The 20,168-nt window shown below is 33.4% G+C and overlaps 2 protein-coding genes across 3 annotated transcripts in view; one reads left to right on the forward strand and one right to left on the reverse strand.

The window, feature by feature from the left end:
- Window positions 1-20,168, reverse strand: part of LOC111058137 (sodium channel protein Nach) — a 475,868-nt gene that overhangs the window by 74,199 nt on the left and 381,501 nt on the right. The gene's annotated exons all lie outside the window — the stretch shown is intronic.
- Window positions 6,421-12,881, forward strand: LOC111064068 (gastrula zinc finger protein XlCGF17.1-like). 2 transcript variants are annotated; one of them, XM_039440763.1, is made up of 3 exons: window positions 6,421-6,546; window positions 11,284-11,425; window positions 12,071-12,881. In XM_039440763.1, the coding sequence occupies exons 2-3, from the start codon at window positions 11,284-11,286 to the stop codon at window positions 12,670-12,672; spliced, it is 744 nt and encodes a 247-aa protein (XP_039296697.1). In that variant the 5' UTR covers window positions 6,421-6,546; the 3' UTR covers window positions 12,673-12,881. The 2 variants fall into 2 exon arrangements, with proteins under 2 accessions (XP_039296697.1, XP_039296696.1); XM_039440762.1 differs by having other exon boundaries at window positions 6,452-7,584.

Here is a 20,168-nt window from a genome sequence, read left to right on the forward strand (position 1 = left end):
CGTCTGCGAATCAGATAGCTTTTTGAATGCCGAGGCATACATGGATCGCGTCCACAAGGACGTACAGTGAATGTTGAGGCATATGTACATACGATTGTTCGCGCGAATCTGTACGGACGTGTGTACAAGGCTTTACAATGCGGCGCTTCCTAACAAGATGGCGGATTTTGGCGTCAGGGTACTAGCCAAGTTTCCATACTGTATGTATACTGCGTCACAGGCATCCAATTCACAGTTGCCGGTGACGCGGATCTGCGTCAATACACAATTTATACTTTTCAAAGCTCGTTCCTAAACTGGCAGATCACATGTTGGATAGTTTTCACAGCTGGCAATCTTCTAGACGATCCAAACGGGACGATGTCAGGATACACCACCATCAAAGTCAGACACATCCATCCTAGCACTGAAAATCAGTCTTGTTTTGGCGGTGGCAACTTTTGTCGTTCTTGTGCTGGAAAAGAAGTGTCTTGTTTTGGCGGGGCGAGTCCGTGACTAATTTCTCTACCTGGAAAACAGTCTCTGGTTGTCGCTATCAGCTTTTGACGCTTATGTGAGTTAAGCTGACAGAATAGCTTGGAAGTAAACTGGTTTCAATTTTGGCGAAGACTGTACTTTCTTTGAAATATTCTTTTTAGAACTTAGTGTGACTGTAGAAGTGTGGACAATACTCCTGCGTGACATTGTCTCTTATCTCAACCTTATTTAGTTCTATTGCTTCCTCTCTCATTCTCTCTCTCTCTCTCTCTCTCTCTCTCTCTCTCTCTCTCTCTCTCTCTAACTCTCTCTCTTACCTGGTTGTGTGCTAATGCTCTCCTTTCTTCAAAACCCCTCAGGGTTTTGTTATTATTTCATACAATGCTTCAGACATAATTATCTACAACCTATCTTGAATTTGACTTTCCCATGCCTAGATTTGTAAATTTCTTTGTGTCAATAATATTCATTACTATCAACTCTTGCTTGTAATATTGTGAATTCCCCCATTCCACCGAGTAGGATTGTATAATATAGTTGATGTAGCATCGTACTGGAGGGTTAATGGTTGAATGTGAGAGAGGGCCGGCCGTGCAAAAAAAAACTAAAACTGCAATTCAATTAAATCCTCACTTCTTCACTTTCTCACTATAGGCCTATATCCCTCAGAACCACACTCTCTTGTGAAATACACAATCCCCTACACTGAAATAATTTTACTCCTTCAAGTTATGTGCTCCCAACTTGATAATACCGCCCGTTGTTCTTTCAATAATATTTGTTGAACGAGCGTTAGCAAGTTCTTACTTTTTACTCAAGTTCAAAGTTGTTGCCAGTCTGTGGGTTTGCTTGTTTGTTTAAATGCACTACAATAACTTTAGAAAGAGTTGATCGATCAGCTTCAAATTTTGAACACGCACTCTTCGAACCTTTTTACAGGTCAAGTTCGTTGAACAACAAAATATTTTACTCACTTCTTCGTCCTTTTCAGGATATAAAAGTAACATTGAAAGTACTGCATGAGACAAAATAACTTGCTCCTGTGTGTCTGCCTGACTATTATCCTTCAGTAGCATACGCGTAATATTAATGATACAAATTGTGATGGCAGTTGCTATGTCGTTGGTATTATTGATTTAACAAAATTTGAATTCTGATTCTGAATCATTTAACCATACGGAGAAACCTATGAAGTCCTATGGATTCACGTAGGCCTACAGCGTAATATTAATAGGAAAACAGCTTAATGTTCCTTTTCCAAAGATAATATAACAGTGGGCTCCACTGGGATTCTATTCAAATTGAAAAAAATTCTATAGGTAGCTTCAAAATAATTTTGGTCTGCCATCTTCGTTCCGCCACATTGAATCAAAAATTTTCTATGGGAAGGTTTTAATACAAGATTCGAATAATAAAGAATTTCAAGAGACAATGAATGGTGGAATCGCTCATAAATATATCAAACCGTTTCAAAGATATTCACATTTTAGTGTTGAAGTTTTTGGATATCTGTGATACAGAAATATTGCTCGCCTAGAACAGGATAGATTATTCATCACATATTCTTATCATTATCATTCCCTAGCAACCTATTTTAAGCGTTTATATAGTAGCTGCTGAGAGAGATTTATGTGATAGATATACCTGAATAATACTATTAAATACTATATTGACTAAACAACGAGTGACCCAAATGAAGCGATTCAAATATAAAAAAAGAAAAATGGGAATGCGAAAAATATTATAATATTTGGAACTCCATAACTTATCATTTAATTAAGAGACATTTATAGGATTAATAATTTATTGAAAAACACTAATAATTTAGCAATATTGCACTAATAGTTTTAATTTTAGATGACTCTCTCCTGGATTATTGAGTTATGTGTTGGTTATTCCTCAGTGATTGCTGCATCATCTGAGAAAACTCCGTAAAAGTGATCTCTGTTCGAAATCAACAGAATGCTCAAGTATAGACATTTAGAAGAAAACAAACATTTCATTTAATGTTCATTGAAATCGACCACATCAGTATTATTTACACGTGAATTACCGGTAGTGTATTGTTAATGTATTAAGATTTGAGAAGATGATATGAGCATCTTATTGGTTTTTCTCTCAATGATTGAAATGAATGGCTAAATTGCTTTTATATAATCATGAAAATATCACAGTTTATTACATTCCAGTACAATTATCTTGTTTCACAATCCATTTCTAAGTAGAGCTCATATGTATCGTAATCTTGCCATACAATTACCAAGTTGATTTCATTCAACTTCAGTGGTGCCATTTCACCAAACTGCTAAGGGGGGGGATAAAAACCAAGGGGTATTGGGGGGGAGGAATATACCCCAAAGGATAGAGGGACCTGGGTTTTTCCCCATAAATGTTACATTAGAAGATGTTATTATATGCTTCATTTTTTCCAATTTTATACAAATGTGGTTGAAGTATCAATACAAACATATACATTATTAGTTATTTAATTCAATCATGGAATATTTATTAGAAATATGGGTCTACAGAGAGGCCCTAGAGTAGGAATACACTGAAACAGATTTCTTAAAAATCATGGAAAAAGATAAATTTTTCTTTTACAATGACAATTTCAACAATTTCATTGTGGATCATATTCTAATTGGAAAATAACTTCCAGTTAGAAAGCTGAAGATACATCAAGCTGTTTCCTTAATTCTCAACAACCCTTTACATACATTTTTGATTGTCTGATTGTGCCCTTTCTTTTGCTTTCACTGTGACATCTTGCAACTTGTTAATTCTCACATTGAAATTTATTCAATAACTCACTTATTGTGCTCTGATCAATAAGTGTACCCATTCTGTATTCAAATTATACCACAGAGAAAAATATATTATTTATTACTCTCTACCCATACTTTCAAGGCAATTTTGCTACATTGTTGATACTGTAGAAGGAATTATACTACTGCTGATAAAGAAAAGTATTAAATCATTATGAGACTCTGAGGATTCGTGTAGATAGACCCGCATTTTCATTATTTATCTGATCCTTGAGGGGGGCCTAGGCCCCTAGGCAGCTGATTATAAGTAAAAATTGATATTGATATCTTCATAATACAGTACACCTGAAGAATTGGCAAAGTTTATGGTAAGGGGTGAGGAGGTACTCAGCTCTTCCAACTAACATCGGATTAGTTTTGTGCAGTCTACTATAACAGACGTTCCCATATGGATGTTACTATAGACGTATTTATCATCGTATTCAATTTCTGTTTGTTAGTTTGTTTGTATGTCTGATGGAAATCGAAAACGGCTCTAACGATTTTGATTAAGTTTGAAATATAGAGTTTGTGATACGAGAATCATCATTTGGATTAGGACTCATGTTTAGGATAACTCACTGAGGGAACTTAAAAATGATTAGGTACGGTAATAATATTCATCAACCGAGTAGCAGCTGACTGAGAGAGTTTTCCGTCGTCAGTTAAAAACAGTTGATCAAGAGAGTTTTTCATCGTCAGTTGAAAACAGCTGATCGAAAGAGTTTGCCATTGTCAGTTGAAAACGAGACAGATGTGTTGAGTCACCAAGTTTGTTGACGTCATTTTTTTGAAGTTATTGCATGATTCGAGAAAATGGTGCAGAGAGCAGCCGAGTGACAGCAACGCAACGCAAATTTGAATTTAAAACATAATGATTGTGGTAATATTAATCAGGTAAATGCTAAAGTAGTCAGTTTTAATATACCTGAGTAATTGAATTATAGCAATTCATTCACTTCTAAATTTCCATCTCTATGTCTTTGTACTTTCAACTCTGTTTCTTTGATATTGTTATCTTCATAGACATGAAGTAGATAGATAAGGGTGGGTGTCTTCCATGAGTAAAATGAAATGTCTATTTCCGACTTCTGCAGTTGAATACTTGTAGCTAGTAGTTCTGTGAACAGTAGACCTCGTACAGCATTTATAAACAGATCTCATTGTCAATATGTCACTTCAATTAGCCCTTCGGACATCGGAAAAACATCCAATGACTGATTGGCGTGTATTGACGATGACAATATTACCTGTTATAAATAAAACCGAGAGCATTGCCAAGCTGTAATCATCAAAAGCTAATTTACAAACATGCCAACATACATATACAGACAAAAGCAAATCCCGTCGTTGAAACGTAGAAAAATCAATCATCAAAATATTATCATGAAAAAATAACATTTTCCCGCTATTTTGGGAAATGATAACTGTATATCTTCCTGTATATCTTGAAAATGACATTCAAAATGAAAAACAATACTGAATAATTTTATTATATTCAAAATTCTCAATGTTTGAGTAATTAACCCTCCAGTAGGCCTAGACTACATTCAACACAGTAGAACCTATATAATTTGTAGCTTACGGGACCAAGCATTTAATACGAATTTTGGAGGGTGACAAATTATATATCAAGCTCTGCAATATCGAGGCTGATAAAACAAAATACGAGAAAATTATATCATTGATACTGATCCCATCTTTGCCCATAATTAATTCATAATATAGCCTCTATGAATGAATATTAGAAAATGTTGTTAAATATTAATTTGACATACTTGTAAAAGATTTCAGAGATCAATACAACTGTTCAAGAGCGAGTTCTTCAACCAAGGGTGTCTCTAGTTATATTATTATATGTGAATCCATAGAACTTTAAAGTTCACTCCGTATGGGTAAATAATTAACAATCAGCATTAGCTGTTATGAATAAATGGGTAAATTGTGGTAATTGCATGCAATTAATATTCCAGCTTACTAATGATAAATCACAACACCCTTTTTTCCAATTCACTTCATCAGTTGATGTGATTTTCGGTCTCCTCATCACTGGAGTTATTAGTTACTGTAGCATAATTTTCGATGAACTCATTACTGGAGTTATCAGTTACTATGGCATATTAGTGTATTTATCTTTATGGGAATACTAATTACAGTGTTTTTGATGACAAAACTACGAATTATAGAGAAGTTTCAGTGTACTCACTAATCTTGACAATTGACCTATTAAGTGAAGTTATTTTTGTTTTGTGTCAAGAAATTTACTAATAGTTCTATTATTTAAGCTCCAGATAACTGCAGAAAAGAGAGACAACTGCACAAAATAGGAATGATATATAGGACTTATAAAATATATATAGGACTGATAAATAGGAATTATACAGTTACAAGATAAGTCATCGACTGATATTACTATGAAGAGGGATAGAAAAGAGTGATAGGTTTCAGAAATAAATTGTCAATGGTCTTGTTAAGAATAGCCTACATGTGGGGATTCATCAGAACAATACCATTGTTTGAAAACCAGTCAGCTCTGCGTAGTACAGTCCGTCCAAGAAGTATAACCTGACTGTCTTGTTTTTGAAGTGTCAGAGATTTGATGTGTCTGACTTTGTCGTTTCTGTACGGATGTAAAAGTGTCCGGTTTTGGCGCCTAACGCACACGCCAATTCGAGACTCTTTCAAAACAGTCTTTCCCTGTGACGCGGATCTGCGTCAATGTTAGAGATGGGAAGTTCGGATCACTTTACTGATTCGGGTCAGTCGTTCACGTTCACTGCCGCGACCCGTTCAAAAAGACCCGTTCAATTGAACGGTTAATTTTCTATAGCTTTCCTATAAGCAAGCAAAAAAAAAAAAAAAAAAAGGTTCACCACAGTTGATGTGTAAAGACAGTAAAAACAGGGGTTTACCTCAGTTGATGAACGGGTCAAATGAACGGGTTTTTTGAATAAATGTGATCCGGATCACTCGTTCACCTTAATGACCCGTTCAATTCGAACGGGTCATGACCGAACGACACATCTCTAGTCAATGTACAATTTATACTTTTCAAAGCTCGTTCCTAAACTGGCAGATCACAAGTTGGATAGTTTTCACAGCTGGCAATCTTCTAGACGATCCAAACAACAAAATGGTGTTTTTAGTTTGATGTTAAAAGTTAGTAGTAATGCAAGTTTCTCCAAGCGCGTTGTCATGCTGTTCTTTTTGTGCTATTTTGATTAAGGAACTATAAAGACTATTCAAGATATTTAAGCTATTTAAGGTAAAGACTATAAAGGTATTTATAGTTCCCTAATTTTGATCAAGCATCGAGTCACCAAAGACCTTAAAGATCTCTTCATGGTCTTTGAGAGTAACAAGCACAGAGAAGAGAATGTTCTCCTACTTCGTGACACAAGTTAGTCTTGTAAAATGCATGATTAGATTTGAAGATACCTTTCTGTATACTTTCTGTTCTATGGTGTTGCATCTTTCCATTTCCATCCTTCCATGCTAATTTATTGGCTGGTGTTTTTGATTTTGAGTCCGGCTGTCCTCTAATAATTTATTATAGTTTGGTACTTTATTTTATCCAATATCAATTTGAATATAAAATACCAAAATGGAGTCAGAAGTAAGTAGCCTACTTAAAAATTGTATAAGCAATTATATCACAATGGACATATGGTACATAACTTGAAACTCAGTAAGGCCTTTTTCAATTAAACATTACTGTATTATTTATTATGATTACATATTTATATCTTATCTCATGTTATAAATTGAGGTTTTAGAGCGTTATTGAGTAATTGCTACATGATTCATATTTACATTATATGCATTAGAGCATGTAAGATGTTTAGGATATTTAAAGATTTTAGGCCGGGATTACACGGTCAAATTTTTTATAAAAGATATTTGACAAACATATTTGATAGTCTAATAGGCCATATTTTATAAAAGATTTCTTTTATCAAAGATAATAGGTTGGCATTATCTTTTATAAAAGTTCAGATTCTGAATTTCAGGTGATGTTAATTTGATTGAGGTTAGTTTTATTTCAGGTTAGTTTTTAATTTGAATGAAATGTCTTCGAAGTACACTTGGTGTGTTGAAACCAATAACCTCCTTATTTCCGAATATGAAAATCATAAAAGTCTATTTAATCCTAAACATCAAGATTATAAAAATAGACTATTAAGACAATCGTTTTATAAAAGAATTGCCGAAAATATAAATCTTAAGAACTGGATGTACACATGATGACATCAAGAAGAAAATAAATGGTCTTAGAAGCCAATTTCTGTCAGAAAAAATGAAGGTAAGGAAATAATTTTGTTTTAAGTAGTTTATTAAAAAATATATACGGTACATGTACGATGAGGTTAATATTATGGATTAACTGATATTATTACAACCCCAATGTAAAGTTTATGTCGGTTAGAATTCCTCTATTTAGGCGCAGGTTCCTTAATTCCTCCTTCTACATCCATGACCAGGGAACTGGATAGATGGCGTCGAATGGTAAGATGACAGGTCAAACTATATTGTCCTTGTGAGCATTAAAATACTCATTGACTGAGTAGAATGGGTTCCTCTTCAGCCAGATCTCAACTCGGTTTTTAAAAGCAATACCCTGCAGGTTCTTCACACCAACAGGCAGGTCATTGTATAGGCGCAGTGCAAATATTGGGAAGGAGTCTTTTCTCTTGTTGGTTCTGCAGCGCGGTATGTCAATGTCAAGTCTCCTCCTTGTAGCGTGCACATGACGATCAGCCCTCAGCACATGACTGCCCTCGGTGTCCTTAACATGCAGCAGACTCAACAGTATGTACTGGTTGAAGACCGTAAGGATGCCCAGGTCAATGAAGATAGGCCTACAGTGCTCACGATGCCCTGCTGAGGTGATCACTCAAAGTGCTTTCTTCTGGAGCATCAGCACACTCTTGCAGCCCGCTGCATGCCCCCACAGCAGGAGTCCATACAGCAGATGGGAATGGAAAAGGGCAAAGCATACCATCACCATATCTTTCCTGCTGAAAGGGCTCTGAGTCTACGCAGCAAGTAGATTACTCGTGCCAGCCTGGTGCAAACTCCATCAATATGGCCTGCCCATGTCAATTTTGAGTCAATGACAAATCCCAGGAGTTTCACCACTGATTTATGGGCAGAGTCAGCAAGGCTGCGACCCGTGTTACCCGTGCTCTGCAATGGTCTTTTGGAAGCTTAAATCGATTGAATTCAGTTTTATATTTTCTTGCTATTAGAAATACAACAACTTATATTTTACTATATTAAAGGCCGGTTCCCGAGCTCATGATTTAGCTAAGTTCGAGACTTTAACTGGATTTAAACTCTGGAGTCAGAAAATTGGCTTTCCTAGTCAGAGCGTTAACGTAGTAATTTCGCTTTCTGAGTGAAGGGCTTATAAGTCAAGGACTTGAATTAGATTCTCGCCTCTTTCCGAGTCGAGGATTTATCAAAAATATTCAAGTCCAGAACTTGAAATGGCGTAATTTTAAACACTCGACTGGGGTAGGGTTTAAATTGAAGTTATAGACTTAACTGAGCAAACACAATTCAGTTATTGTTTTGGAGTAGATGAAAAGCCAAATAGATTTGTAATTACAAATTAAATAAATTTGTTTCATCCTCAATACTGTTATCAATTGATCAATGAAAATGAAAGGCCCACAATCATCCTTAACAAATTAAGAATCTCTATGTGAAATTCCAGTTAACCAGTCTAGTGGAATCTTAATTTCTGTTTTATAAATTACTCAAAACTGGGTAACAGTATTGAAAAATCACCCTATTTCTCCAACTCTTCCACAATCAAGTCTGCTGTAGTACGGTCCACGTTAAAATGGTAGTAATTGATTAACATTGATGTTGCTATCCTTGTCTATTCCACAAAGCAGATAGTGTTATCCTTTTCCAGCTCCACAAATTTGCCAGACAGTTTTTTACAATATAGAAATATTTTTATTTAACAAAACAATTGCAATATAGATTTTTGGTAAATACCACTGTAAACAGACGGGGTGTTTCTACTCTTCTATAATAATTGCTGAATTTATACTAGTAGACTTATGTTTGAATCCTTGACTGTTTGGAAGCTTTCAGTGGATTTGTTCATTCAAATGCACAGATTATCATATTAAATTGTCATCTATTTTAGCAACTAGCAACTATGAGTCAGGAACTTCATTGAAAAATATTTTTAAAATTCAACTTCAGTTTTATTGAACTAATCAAAACTACTTGATGTCACATGTCAAAGTTTCAAACAAAGTTACTCAGTAATTGATTTAGGACATAAGGCATATTCAATTTTTAATTTCTACACTTGGGAACTTGCTAACTTGCTGCAACTAAATTCGGGCCTCGATCATTCTATGAAACTAAATTTTGAGCTTAATAAGAAAAACAACAAAAGTTTGGCACTCACCATTGAAACAATATTCAATCTTGGACTCTTCAGCAACACTCACATATGATTTAATAAAACCCACTATACTTGAACTCACATGCACAAATAATTTCCTTATTCTACTCCTACTAACTCTATAAAATTCGGTTTCCTATTCATCTAGATAAAAATTACTGATAACTGAAAATTCAACAATAATTTGTCAAACTTGAATTTTAAAAAACTTTTGAAGTGAAAATGCACTTACTTTTTGTATAGTGACGATCGTTTCGACCTGTTGTTGGTCATCATCAGACTGTGGGAATTCACTCAGATGACAAGGCTATGTGTGGTAAGGGATGAAGGTGGTGGAATAGGTTGTGGTGGGGGTTGGGTTGGTGGATATTTAGTGCGGCGGTATTTTTGAACTTTGGACTATTTTGTCAAAGAGTGTGTGGGAAGAGAAATTTATTTGATCATTTAGGAGACTGTTGGGAAACTGTTTTGTGTGGTTGTAGATTTCGTATTGTTCCAATACATTGAGTTTTCTGCTTTTTTGTGAGATATGGAGGATTTCAAGATTGGTGGCGATGTCTGTGTATGTGTGGTTTGTGGATATAATATGGTCAGCAAAGTTTGAGTGGCTATGTGGTTTATTAATGGCTCTGATGTGCTCTTTGTATCTTGTCTGAAAGTCACGTCCAGTCTGTCCGATATACAGTTTACTACAATCATTACATTTTAATTTGTAGATGCCTGGTTGCTCAAATCTCTGTTTGAAAAGCAGAAAACTCAATGTATTGGAACAATACGAAATCTACAACCACACAAAACAGTTTCCCAACAGTCTCCTAAATGATCAAATAAATTTCTCTTCCCACACACTCTTTGACAAAATAGTCCAAAGTTCAAAAATACCGCCGCACTAAATATCCACCAACCCAACCCCCACCACAACCTATTCCACCACCTTCATCCCTTACCACACATAGCCTTGTCATCTGAGTGAATTCCCACAGTCTGATGATGACCAACAACAGGTCGAAACGATCGTCACTATACAAAAAGTAAGTGCATTTTCACTTCAAAAGTTTTTTAAAATTCAAGTTTAATTTTAATAGTGAAAAAATATGGATATACAACAGAGTAATAATTTGTCCCTCTGAATGGGAAATTTCCCCATTCAGAGGACCGAGGCTCGCACACCGTTAACATGATGTTTTTCCGGTTATGTCTCAATTCAAACTGTATTTTAAAAATTGCTTTAATTTCGACAACTAAGCAACAAGTTAGCAAATTCAATTAGAAAATGGTCAATTATTCTCATACTCAAACTTAAAGTACAAATCAAAGTTCATCCCAGTTCAAAAAACCTGAAAAATAATATAAAATACACAAAAACAACTACAATAACACCACTTTTTATTCCCACACTTCTCATTTCTCCTACACTTCTCATAAAAATGTCATTCACCTACTGTTATACATACCCTTCTACAATACAGTCTGCTAGTCATCTAAAATTATCCATCTCGTAAACCATTGTGAATAATGTAGTCTATAATAATAATAGTCCTGCCATTGATTGTGAATGTGTATGTGTTGCAGATGGCGACAGTTACTATTAAAAAGGAGGAGGAGGAGGATGATGATAGCAGCCAGCAACCAGCTGCAGTGGAAGATGATTGCAGCCAACAACATTATCTAATCCCTGGCTACAACATGATCTTCATCAAAGAGGATGCATATGGTGAGATGCATTCTATTACTAACCGATTCCTGATTGACCAGGGTCTACACTCCTTGCTCGGGTGATTAGATTGTGGCCAGCTTTCTCACATGAAGTGGTTTGATGTTTGGGAGTGGAACTCCTGTGTAAATGCTACTCCTGAATGGGCTGTCTGCCACATGTCAACCATGCACATGTACAGATCAAATGTGTAGTGTGTTGGATGTAATGTATTTAGAATATTCCATAAAATTGGATGTATCAATCTAATGATGTTTGTCTACTTTTTGTTATAAATTTTACTTCTTCAATTTCATCAATTACCTCTGATAACCAATCCATCATCACTATGGAGAATTATCACCATTAGCTAGCTATAAAGAAATATAATGAACCATCAGAATACTTTATAACAATTACAAAATGTATTATTTAATCATGATCTTGACAAATAAGATATACATTGTAAATGCATTATTAGCAATAATCAACATTTAATATTATATCAGATATGCTGAGAGGACTTGACTCAGAGTTACCTACAAAAGAAGGCGGTTGTGACTCAAAGTTGTGTCGGATCATTATCCTATCATTTCCACTCACGTGAATGTCACTATATAATATTCTGTTTTTATAATTTACAAGTTGCATTATTGGTGATTGCAGACGAGCAAGAGGCTGAAGAAAGTGCAGTGAAGAGCGAACCAGAGATGTGGCCTTCAAACTGCAGCACATCTGGCCGAGACTATGCAACAGAAGTGGGTGGACTGAATGAGCATTCAATCTCTCCAGTGGAAAAGTGCACTGAGTCATCTGTGGCTGGCAAAAAGACCAAGCTCTACAGCTGCACTCACTGTAGCTATAAGACCCCATGGTTCAGTCATTTGAAGATACACATTAGAAAACACACTGGGGAAAAACCTTTCAGCTGCGAGTTTTGTGGCTACAAAAGTGATCAGTTAGGTAATTTGAAAACACATATCAGAACACATACTGGAGAAAAGCCTTTCAGCTGCGAATTTTGTGTTTTTAAAAGTACTAGGTTAAATGATTTGAAAGCACATATCAGAACACATACTGGAGAAAAACCTTTCAGCTGCGAATTTTGTGACTTCAAAAGTGCTCGGTTAGGTACTTTGAAAGCACATATCAGAACACACACTGGGGAAAAACCTTTTAATTGCGAGTTTTGTGAATTCAAATTTGCTCAGCTAGGTAATTTGAGAAGACATATCAGAACACATACAGGAGAAACAACTCCTAGCTAAGCATAATTTTGTCAACCCTCACTTTCTTATCAAACTTTATCAAAACAGTCATCTACTCTACCTTGAATCTTCCAATTAAACTTCATCTTCAATTGATTCAATCTATTTTATCAATAAGTAATAACTTGGTGGGTAAATCGTGCAGTGGAGTCTGCCATGAATGAGGTTAGCTCTCCTTCCTTTGTGGCTTCAAAAACCAAAAATAATTAAATAAATAAATAAATAAATAAATAAATAAATAAATAAATAAATAAATAAATAAATAAATAAATAAATAAATAAATAAATAAATAAATAAATAAATAAATAAATAAATAAATAAATAAATAAATAAATAAATAAATAAATAAATAAATAAATAAATAAATAAATAAATAAATAAATAAATAAATAAATAAATAAATAAATAAATAAATAAATAAATAAATAAATAAATAAATAAATAAATAAATAAATAAATAAATAAATAAATAAATAAATAAATAAATAAATAAATAAATAAATAAATAAATAAATAAATAAATAAATAAATAAATAAATAAATAAATAAATAAATAAATAAATAAATAAATAAATAAATAAATAAATAAATAAATAAATAAATAAATAAATAAATAAATAAATAAATAAATAAATAAATAAATAAATAAATAAATAAATAAATAAATAAATAAATAAATAAATAAATAAATAAATAAATAAATAAATAAATAAATAAATAAATAAATAAAATAAAAAAAATAATAGATAGTCAATAAAAAATTCATAAACTGGAATAAACACAAAAAACAAAACTCAACTAATTTCCTGAAACTAATCAAAATGATTTATCCTTATGAAGTGCACTTTGAGTTTTGTTTGAATCTCATTCCTACTCTGTAACATTGTCAGCTCTAATGGCAATGAATTCAACAGAAATGGTATTCTGAATTCTGGAGCTCTTTTACCATAGGCATTATTATATCTCTGGGTTCTATAATTCCTATGTCTCAATGTATATTCTATTTCGTTCATTTCTCTATATTCGTTCTTATAGTAGTTTCGTGACAAATCTGTGAACCTGGCTAAAGCTTCCACCGACATAATTCCGAACAAGTGACGTTCAACACCATTAAAAAGTGTTTTTATTAATCTCTCTACGGCCCTATGCAGTGGCTGTTTTATATATTTGGGTGCTAAATAATGGATGGTGATTCCGTAGAAGAGAGTGCTCTGCACCATTGAGTAGTAGATCATTCTTTTAGTAGTAATGGGAAAGTGATAGCTAATTCTTGAACATTTATAAAGAGCAGCTCTCATTATTTTCAAAAGTGATCTATTATGGGATCTGAATCTCATATCATCATCAAACATTATTCCTAAATGTTTTAAACTGTCACAAAAATCAAGTTTTTGACAATCACATCCGTTCATGTGTGGATTATCTAGACATTCTGCTTTATGACCAATTAACTTAACAAATTCATTCTCATTGACATTAAGTCTCTGATTTCTGAATACTATTACTTTAGTCTTTTGTGAATTTAATTTTAAACTATTATTAAAGAAATATTTAATTGCCAAATCCAGATCTTTCTGCATTAAACCTAACCCTGCTCCTAAATCTTTATGTATTATATATAAAATATTATCATCAGCATATTGCATAACTTTACTTTTAAATTTAAGGCTTGCGAAATCATTTACATAAATATTGAATAAAATCGGTGATAGTATGCTACCCTGAATCAATCCGCATGATTGTTCATAACTGCTACTAATGTAGGTACCTATTCCAATTTGCAGAGTTCTCTCCACGAAATAATTACTGAATAGCCTTAGTAGTTTGCCTCCAACACCTATTCTTATTAATTTCTGAATCATGCTTTCATAATTAACAATGTCGAAAGCTCTTGTCAGGTCGGTTGCTACAGCTATAACAAATTTATTTTCATTTAAAGATCTATTGATGTCACCTGTCATATTCTCCAATAAATCAATTGTCGATTTTCCGGGGATAAAACCAAATTGACTCTCATTTATTATTCTATGTATGTTTAGATGTTGTTGCAATTGTGCACCTATGAAATGCTCAAGAATCTTCATGAAAACTGAAACCGAACCCACTGGCCTGTAACATCCCATATCTTTTTTTGAACCTTTTTTGAAGATTGGTCTAAGATGCGTTACCTTCATAAGTGGTGGTATAACTCCAGTCTCAACAATTCTGTTAACTAAGTGTATCAATATCAATCTCAAGTAAAATACATTATTGATTAAATCTTGTGGCTTGATCTTGTCTGGACCTGGTCCTGATTTTCTGTTTAGTTTATTAATGACCCAATAGAGTGATTCTAAGTTCATCTTTTTGAAATTCATACTTAATCTTTCTCCTACTGTATAATTTCCATAATTAAAACTATGTGCTAAATCAAATTTTTGTCCTATCATCCCATCATTGATGTCCTCAATTGCTGATTTGAAATTATTTTTAAATTTTTCTGTCAAGTATTGTATGCTTTTATCATCTACCACTTTAAAATCACTCTTTATTGAATCTATTATTGTTGGTTTTCGTTTTTTATTGATAAATTGATTGATAATTTCCCAAGTTTTTTTTGTGTTATTAAAATTTTTAGAAAACAATTTATGGTAATAATTTCTTTTTTCTATACGAATCTTATTTGTCAGTTCGTTTCTGAGTGTTTTAAATTGATTCCTTAATTCCACATTATTTCTATCTCTCTTCACCATTTGCCATGCGAGATTTTTATTTTCAACCAATTGCTTGATACTGTTATTAAACCAAGGATTCTGTTCTTGTTTTTTATTTATTTTAACCTTAATAGTACTTTTATCATAGATGTTGTTAAATTTTTCAAGTACCACATTATATATATCTGACGGGTCTCTCAAATCTAGTATTGGCCACCAGTTCTCTTTTTGGATTAATTCATTTACTTTTTTAGTGCTAATAATATTTTTATATTCATTCTCTATGTTATCTATAAGTTGATATTCAATTGAACTTATTTTCACCCCTGTCCAATAGTGATCCGATATTTTATTCTCAACCAGAAAAGCTATATAGGAATTTTCATTGTTTACTTTAACATTTACATGGTCCAAACAAGATGAAACCAACACATTATTATAAAACTCTTCTCTAGTGGGCCTCTGAATACTATTATATAGACCATTAGAGTATAACACACCCAGGTAATCATCCGATCCATTTCTATTATTCAAATAACATATATTAATGTCACCCATCATTATAATATTCTTTTCATTTTTGATTTTATTCATGCCAAGAAATATTTCCAATTCTTCGTTAAAACAATTTATATTCTGATCAGGGGGTCGATAAAATGCAGCTAATAATATTGATTTTTCCCCACTATAGATTTTCAAACATAATAATTCTGCGGATGCGAAATCATAATCTATATGTTCTATTTTAAAATTCTCTCTATAAAATACACCTAATCCTCCGCCCCCCCGACCATCCTGCCTACACTTAAAAACATTAGAATATCCAGGAATCCCATATAAATCAACTTCTTCCTTTCTTAAATTGATTTCACTTAATACCATTACATCAATGTTACAGAGCACTTCATTTATTTCCGATTTCAATGTATCCCAGTGTTTCCTTAGTGATCTTACATTAGTGCTTATACAGATAAATTCATTGAGAGTATTATCTATCTGTTTTAAAAACGTTTTTGATTCATTCCAGTCTTGAAAATTTACAAATTTATTATTAAAATTCAAATCATCTTCATCTAAGTCTTGCATTTGCCAATAATGTTGCGATGAAACACAAATGCAGTATATTGAAAGAAAAATTTAAAGGATGAAACTTACAAAAATTATGTAACAGAGCTATTAATCCGTGCTGCTCTATGCTACTCGGTAAGCAAATACTAATATAATTATTGCCTACATAACCCCTCTATGATTGTGATCATAAATAGTTTTTTCTATTGAGTTATCTACAAGAAAACGGGAAAGAATAATATGAGCAAGGTTTATACTACCATCATTATTTTCCAGCTGACAGTCTTTAAGATTTGATTTGTCTGGAAGTATAGGCCCAACACATAAAGAATTGGAAAAAAATAAAAAACAAGACAATATTAAAATGTCTACGAGTATTTCTGATATATATGGTAGTAGCAGTTAAGTGGAATAAATATCCTGCACTTCAATCAAATATGTGCTGTACAAATAGCTAGATATTTCAGAGGTGAGCGTAATCTTGAAACAGTAGGCTCTTGATATTATTGTGTTCCATTATCATTATAGAATTATATCCAACGGTACTATCGCAAAAACATCCTTACAGATAAAGCGTTCTACTCAACTTTCACCAGTATATAGTTATCAACAGTTGAGAGGAAATCATTCAATTCGGCTCTACAACGAAATATTCTCTACCAGACAAATGTGACAATGTGAGTGGTCGTACCGCATAAAAAAATAGCTTAACACAATGTAAATCAAATATTCTGATTAAAACTTATGTTCAATTCCAATCAATATTCCAACAATCAACACCCTCCACAACAATAAATGAAAATCAACATTCATGTTCATTTAGTATGATATTAGAATAATAAAAATTAAATCACTCAATCATCAACTCCAAATTGGAAACGATTGAATCAATTGACCTTCTTAAAATCTTGTTTGTTTTGTAAATCAGACACAAATGCAGTCAAATCTTGTTGCGTTCTTATGGAGATCACTCTACTGTTTTCGGTTGCTCTCATTTTAATTACTCCCGACCGATCAATCCACACATATCGAAGATTTTCCTGTGTTCTGATTCTTCTCGCTGCTGTGAACAATCTACGCCTACCTGGTGCCAGTGATTGGTCTATGAAGATGGGACTCCTATCGCCAGGAAACCCCACATCTTGTGCCGTCAGATTACGCTTTTCCTTGCGCCTTCTAAGAAGTTCGTCCGCATCCTTCCTTCGTACAAACTTCACGATAATGCCCGCCGACCTCTGGTTGCCAAATTTTTTCAAGCGATGCGCAACGCTGATTGCTTCAGCAGTGATTTTGACTCCCAGCTCCTTACAAACATCCAAAACCAAATTCTCCGCATTTTCCCCCTGAGACTCCGGAATGCCGAAAACTTCAATAGTGTTACGCCTTGAATATTGTTCCTGGTCCTCGACACGAGCATCAAGCTCTGCAAATTTATTTTTCAAAAGTTCGTTTTCTTTTTGTAGTTGCTGGATAATTTCATTTTGCTTTTTAATGAGTTCATCCTGTCTACTTAGAATCTCGTTGTAGTTAGTCAGTTTATTTTTACACTCATCCACTGATTTTAAAAGGTCTTCATAGTTTTGTTTTTGACTCTCAATAATATCCTTTTTAAACTCAGCCAACATATGATCCAATTGGGCAACAGTCGGCCGAGTAGTAACATCATCAATAGGCGGTGAACTCTTCATACTATCATTATTTGTTCGAACCGGAGTCGAGCATGCACTACCACGCGATAAACGGAACTCTGCAGTGCATGTGCTACACATCCATGATTTATCACTAAGCAAATCAATCTCCGTTGCTGTTAGGTTCACACACTTTCCATGAAAAAAATTAGCACACTTTTTACATCCAATCTTGTCCTTTTCTGCTCGAACCACGCTCAGTTGACAAATTCCGCACATAGACATACTCGCGATTTACGTTAAAAAAAGAACTATTCAAACAGACTTTTATAATTCCGCCAATAACTTTTGAATTCAACAATGATTCCCGAATTCACTCAATATAAGTTTCAGATCACTTCTAGGTTATGCAGCACAGTTATAAAGCTCCTATACAATTTTAAACACATATAGCAGAGAAAACTTGCTACTGAAATAAAAATAAAATATCATAATACTGATGACCCCCTGGGTTGGAGAACTCGCTCAAGAACTGTTGTATTGCAATCTTTGAAACCTGCAACTTTCAATAAATTATACAATTGGTGAAAATTATGGAAACAGCTAAATATTTCTTTTACAAGGATAATTTGACAGCAGGTTTCATTGGATATCCTATTTGAAATGAGAAATCACTCTGTCCCTTCAACATCTTTGTCCCCCATATGAAACCAAATTCATTTTTTAAATAAGAAGGTGGTCATGTGATACATTATTCCCATACAGAGCTCCAAGAGAAAATGAATGACAGAAACAACACATTGATATCTCAACCTGTATCATTTTGTTTATGTAAATTATGTTGAATAAATTGGCCAGCTGAAATCATGTGTCAGCACAAGAAGGTCTGTCTGTGTGATAGCTTCCAAATAACCTCATCTGATTTCTATAGATGAATGGATGGAAAAACTGTTGTAATTGCATGCAATGAATTCTTCAGCTGACCAAATGATAAATCACAACACATTTTTTTATCAGGCACAATAAATTTTTTTGTTATACCTGATTGATTAATTCTCTCCAAAGTTATTGTAGAATATACAAACAGATGGACACCGACATTCAGTAAGTTAAAAGTGAGAGCTCGCTTATGCTAGTTCAATTAAATGAAATTATTAGAATTATTTATAATAATTCATTGAATTATCCAAATTATTTCATTATCATATAGAGTGATGTTTCTTTTCTCATTAGTTTCATAAATATAGTTGAATTGTTTTCTGCCACTATCAGCTCCAGTCACAGTTCATGGTAACCATATTCACAAATCATGTTACATGCGAAGAACTAATTGAATGGAAACGTTACCTGCATACCTATGCAGACTGCATACAAAAAAAGGAAATGATACAGAAAAAGAAAATCCCTATACTTTGTGCTGTTAGGTTGTGAGTTGTGCCTATTGCTGGTTGACCACACAAAGTAGAAGCATAGATTAAAGATAGGCTACTGTTTAAAAATACTTTATCAGTGTTGTCTCTGGTAGAGGAATGTATTTATTTCTCTGTGTTGAGTCTATTAGGCCAACTATTCACTGCCAGTATCAGCTCCCTCCAGATATAGTGCTTTGTAACTGTCATCACAAAGAACTGAATCCTATTAAGGTTGTGTAAAGGCTAAAAATAAACTCCTACTGGTGACATTTTTCAAAGTTTTTCGATTTGTATATCATGAAGCTATTAAAATGAAAAAGGTTTCTCAGGTAAACATTTTTTTCCAATCATTAATTCTTGAGATATGAGCGCCTAAAGTTTAAATTTATGGGACAGAACATTTCAAGTTCGGTAAGAGATAAATATATGAGATTTAGAGGATAGATTCTTAATGTTATTGTTGATTTAATAAAACAAAAATTTTCTGGAAATATAAATTTTTGAAAAAGTTATTCAATTGACTAAAAATGACCAAAAATAACTTTTAGTTGAGTCAGTTTTGGTAGATTCAATAACTTCCTTTAAAATCAATATTTACAGAAAATTATTGTTCTACTAGATCAACAATACCATGAAGAATCTATCCTCTGAATCACATAGTTTTATCTCTTACCAAACTTGAAATTTTCTGTCC

The sequence above is a fragment of the Nilaparvata lugens genome, chromosome 14, assembly GCF_014356525.2.
Source record: "Nilaparvata lugens isolate BPH chromosome 14, ASM1435652v1, whole genome shotgun sequence".
In the NCBI taxonomy this organism is placed as follows: Eukaryota; Metazoa; Arthropoda; class Insecta; order Hemiptera; family Delphacidae; genus Nilaparvata; species Nilaparvata lugens.

What these genes read in the sequence shown, in the direction of transcription:
- LOC111064068 (XM_039440762.1), top strand. An exon ending in CATCAAAGAGGATGCATATG is followed by an intron (nt 11,426 to 12,070) that starts GTGAGATGCATT and finishes TGGTGATTGCAG; the next exon opens with ACGAGCAAGAGGCTGAAGAA.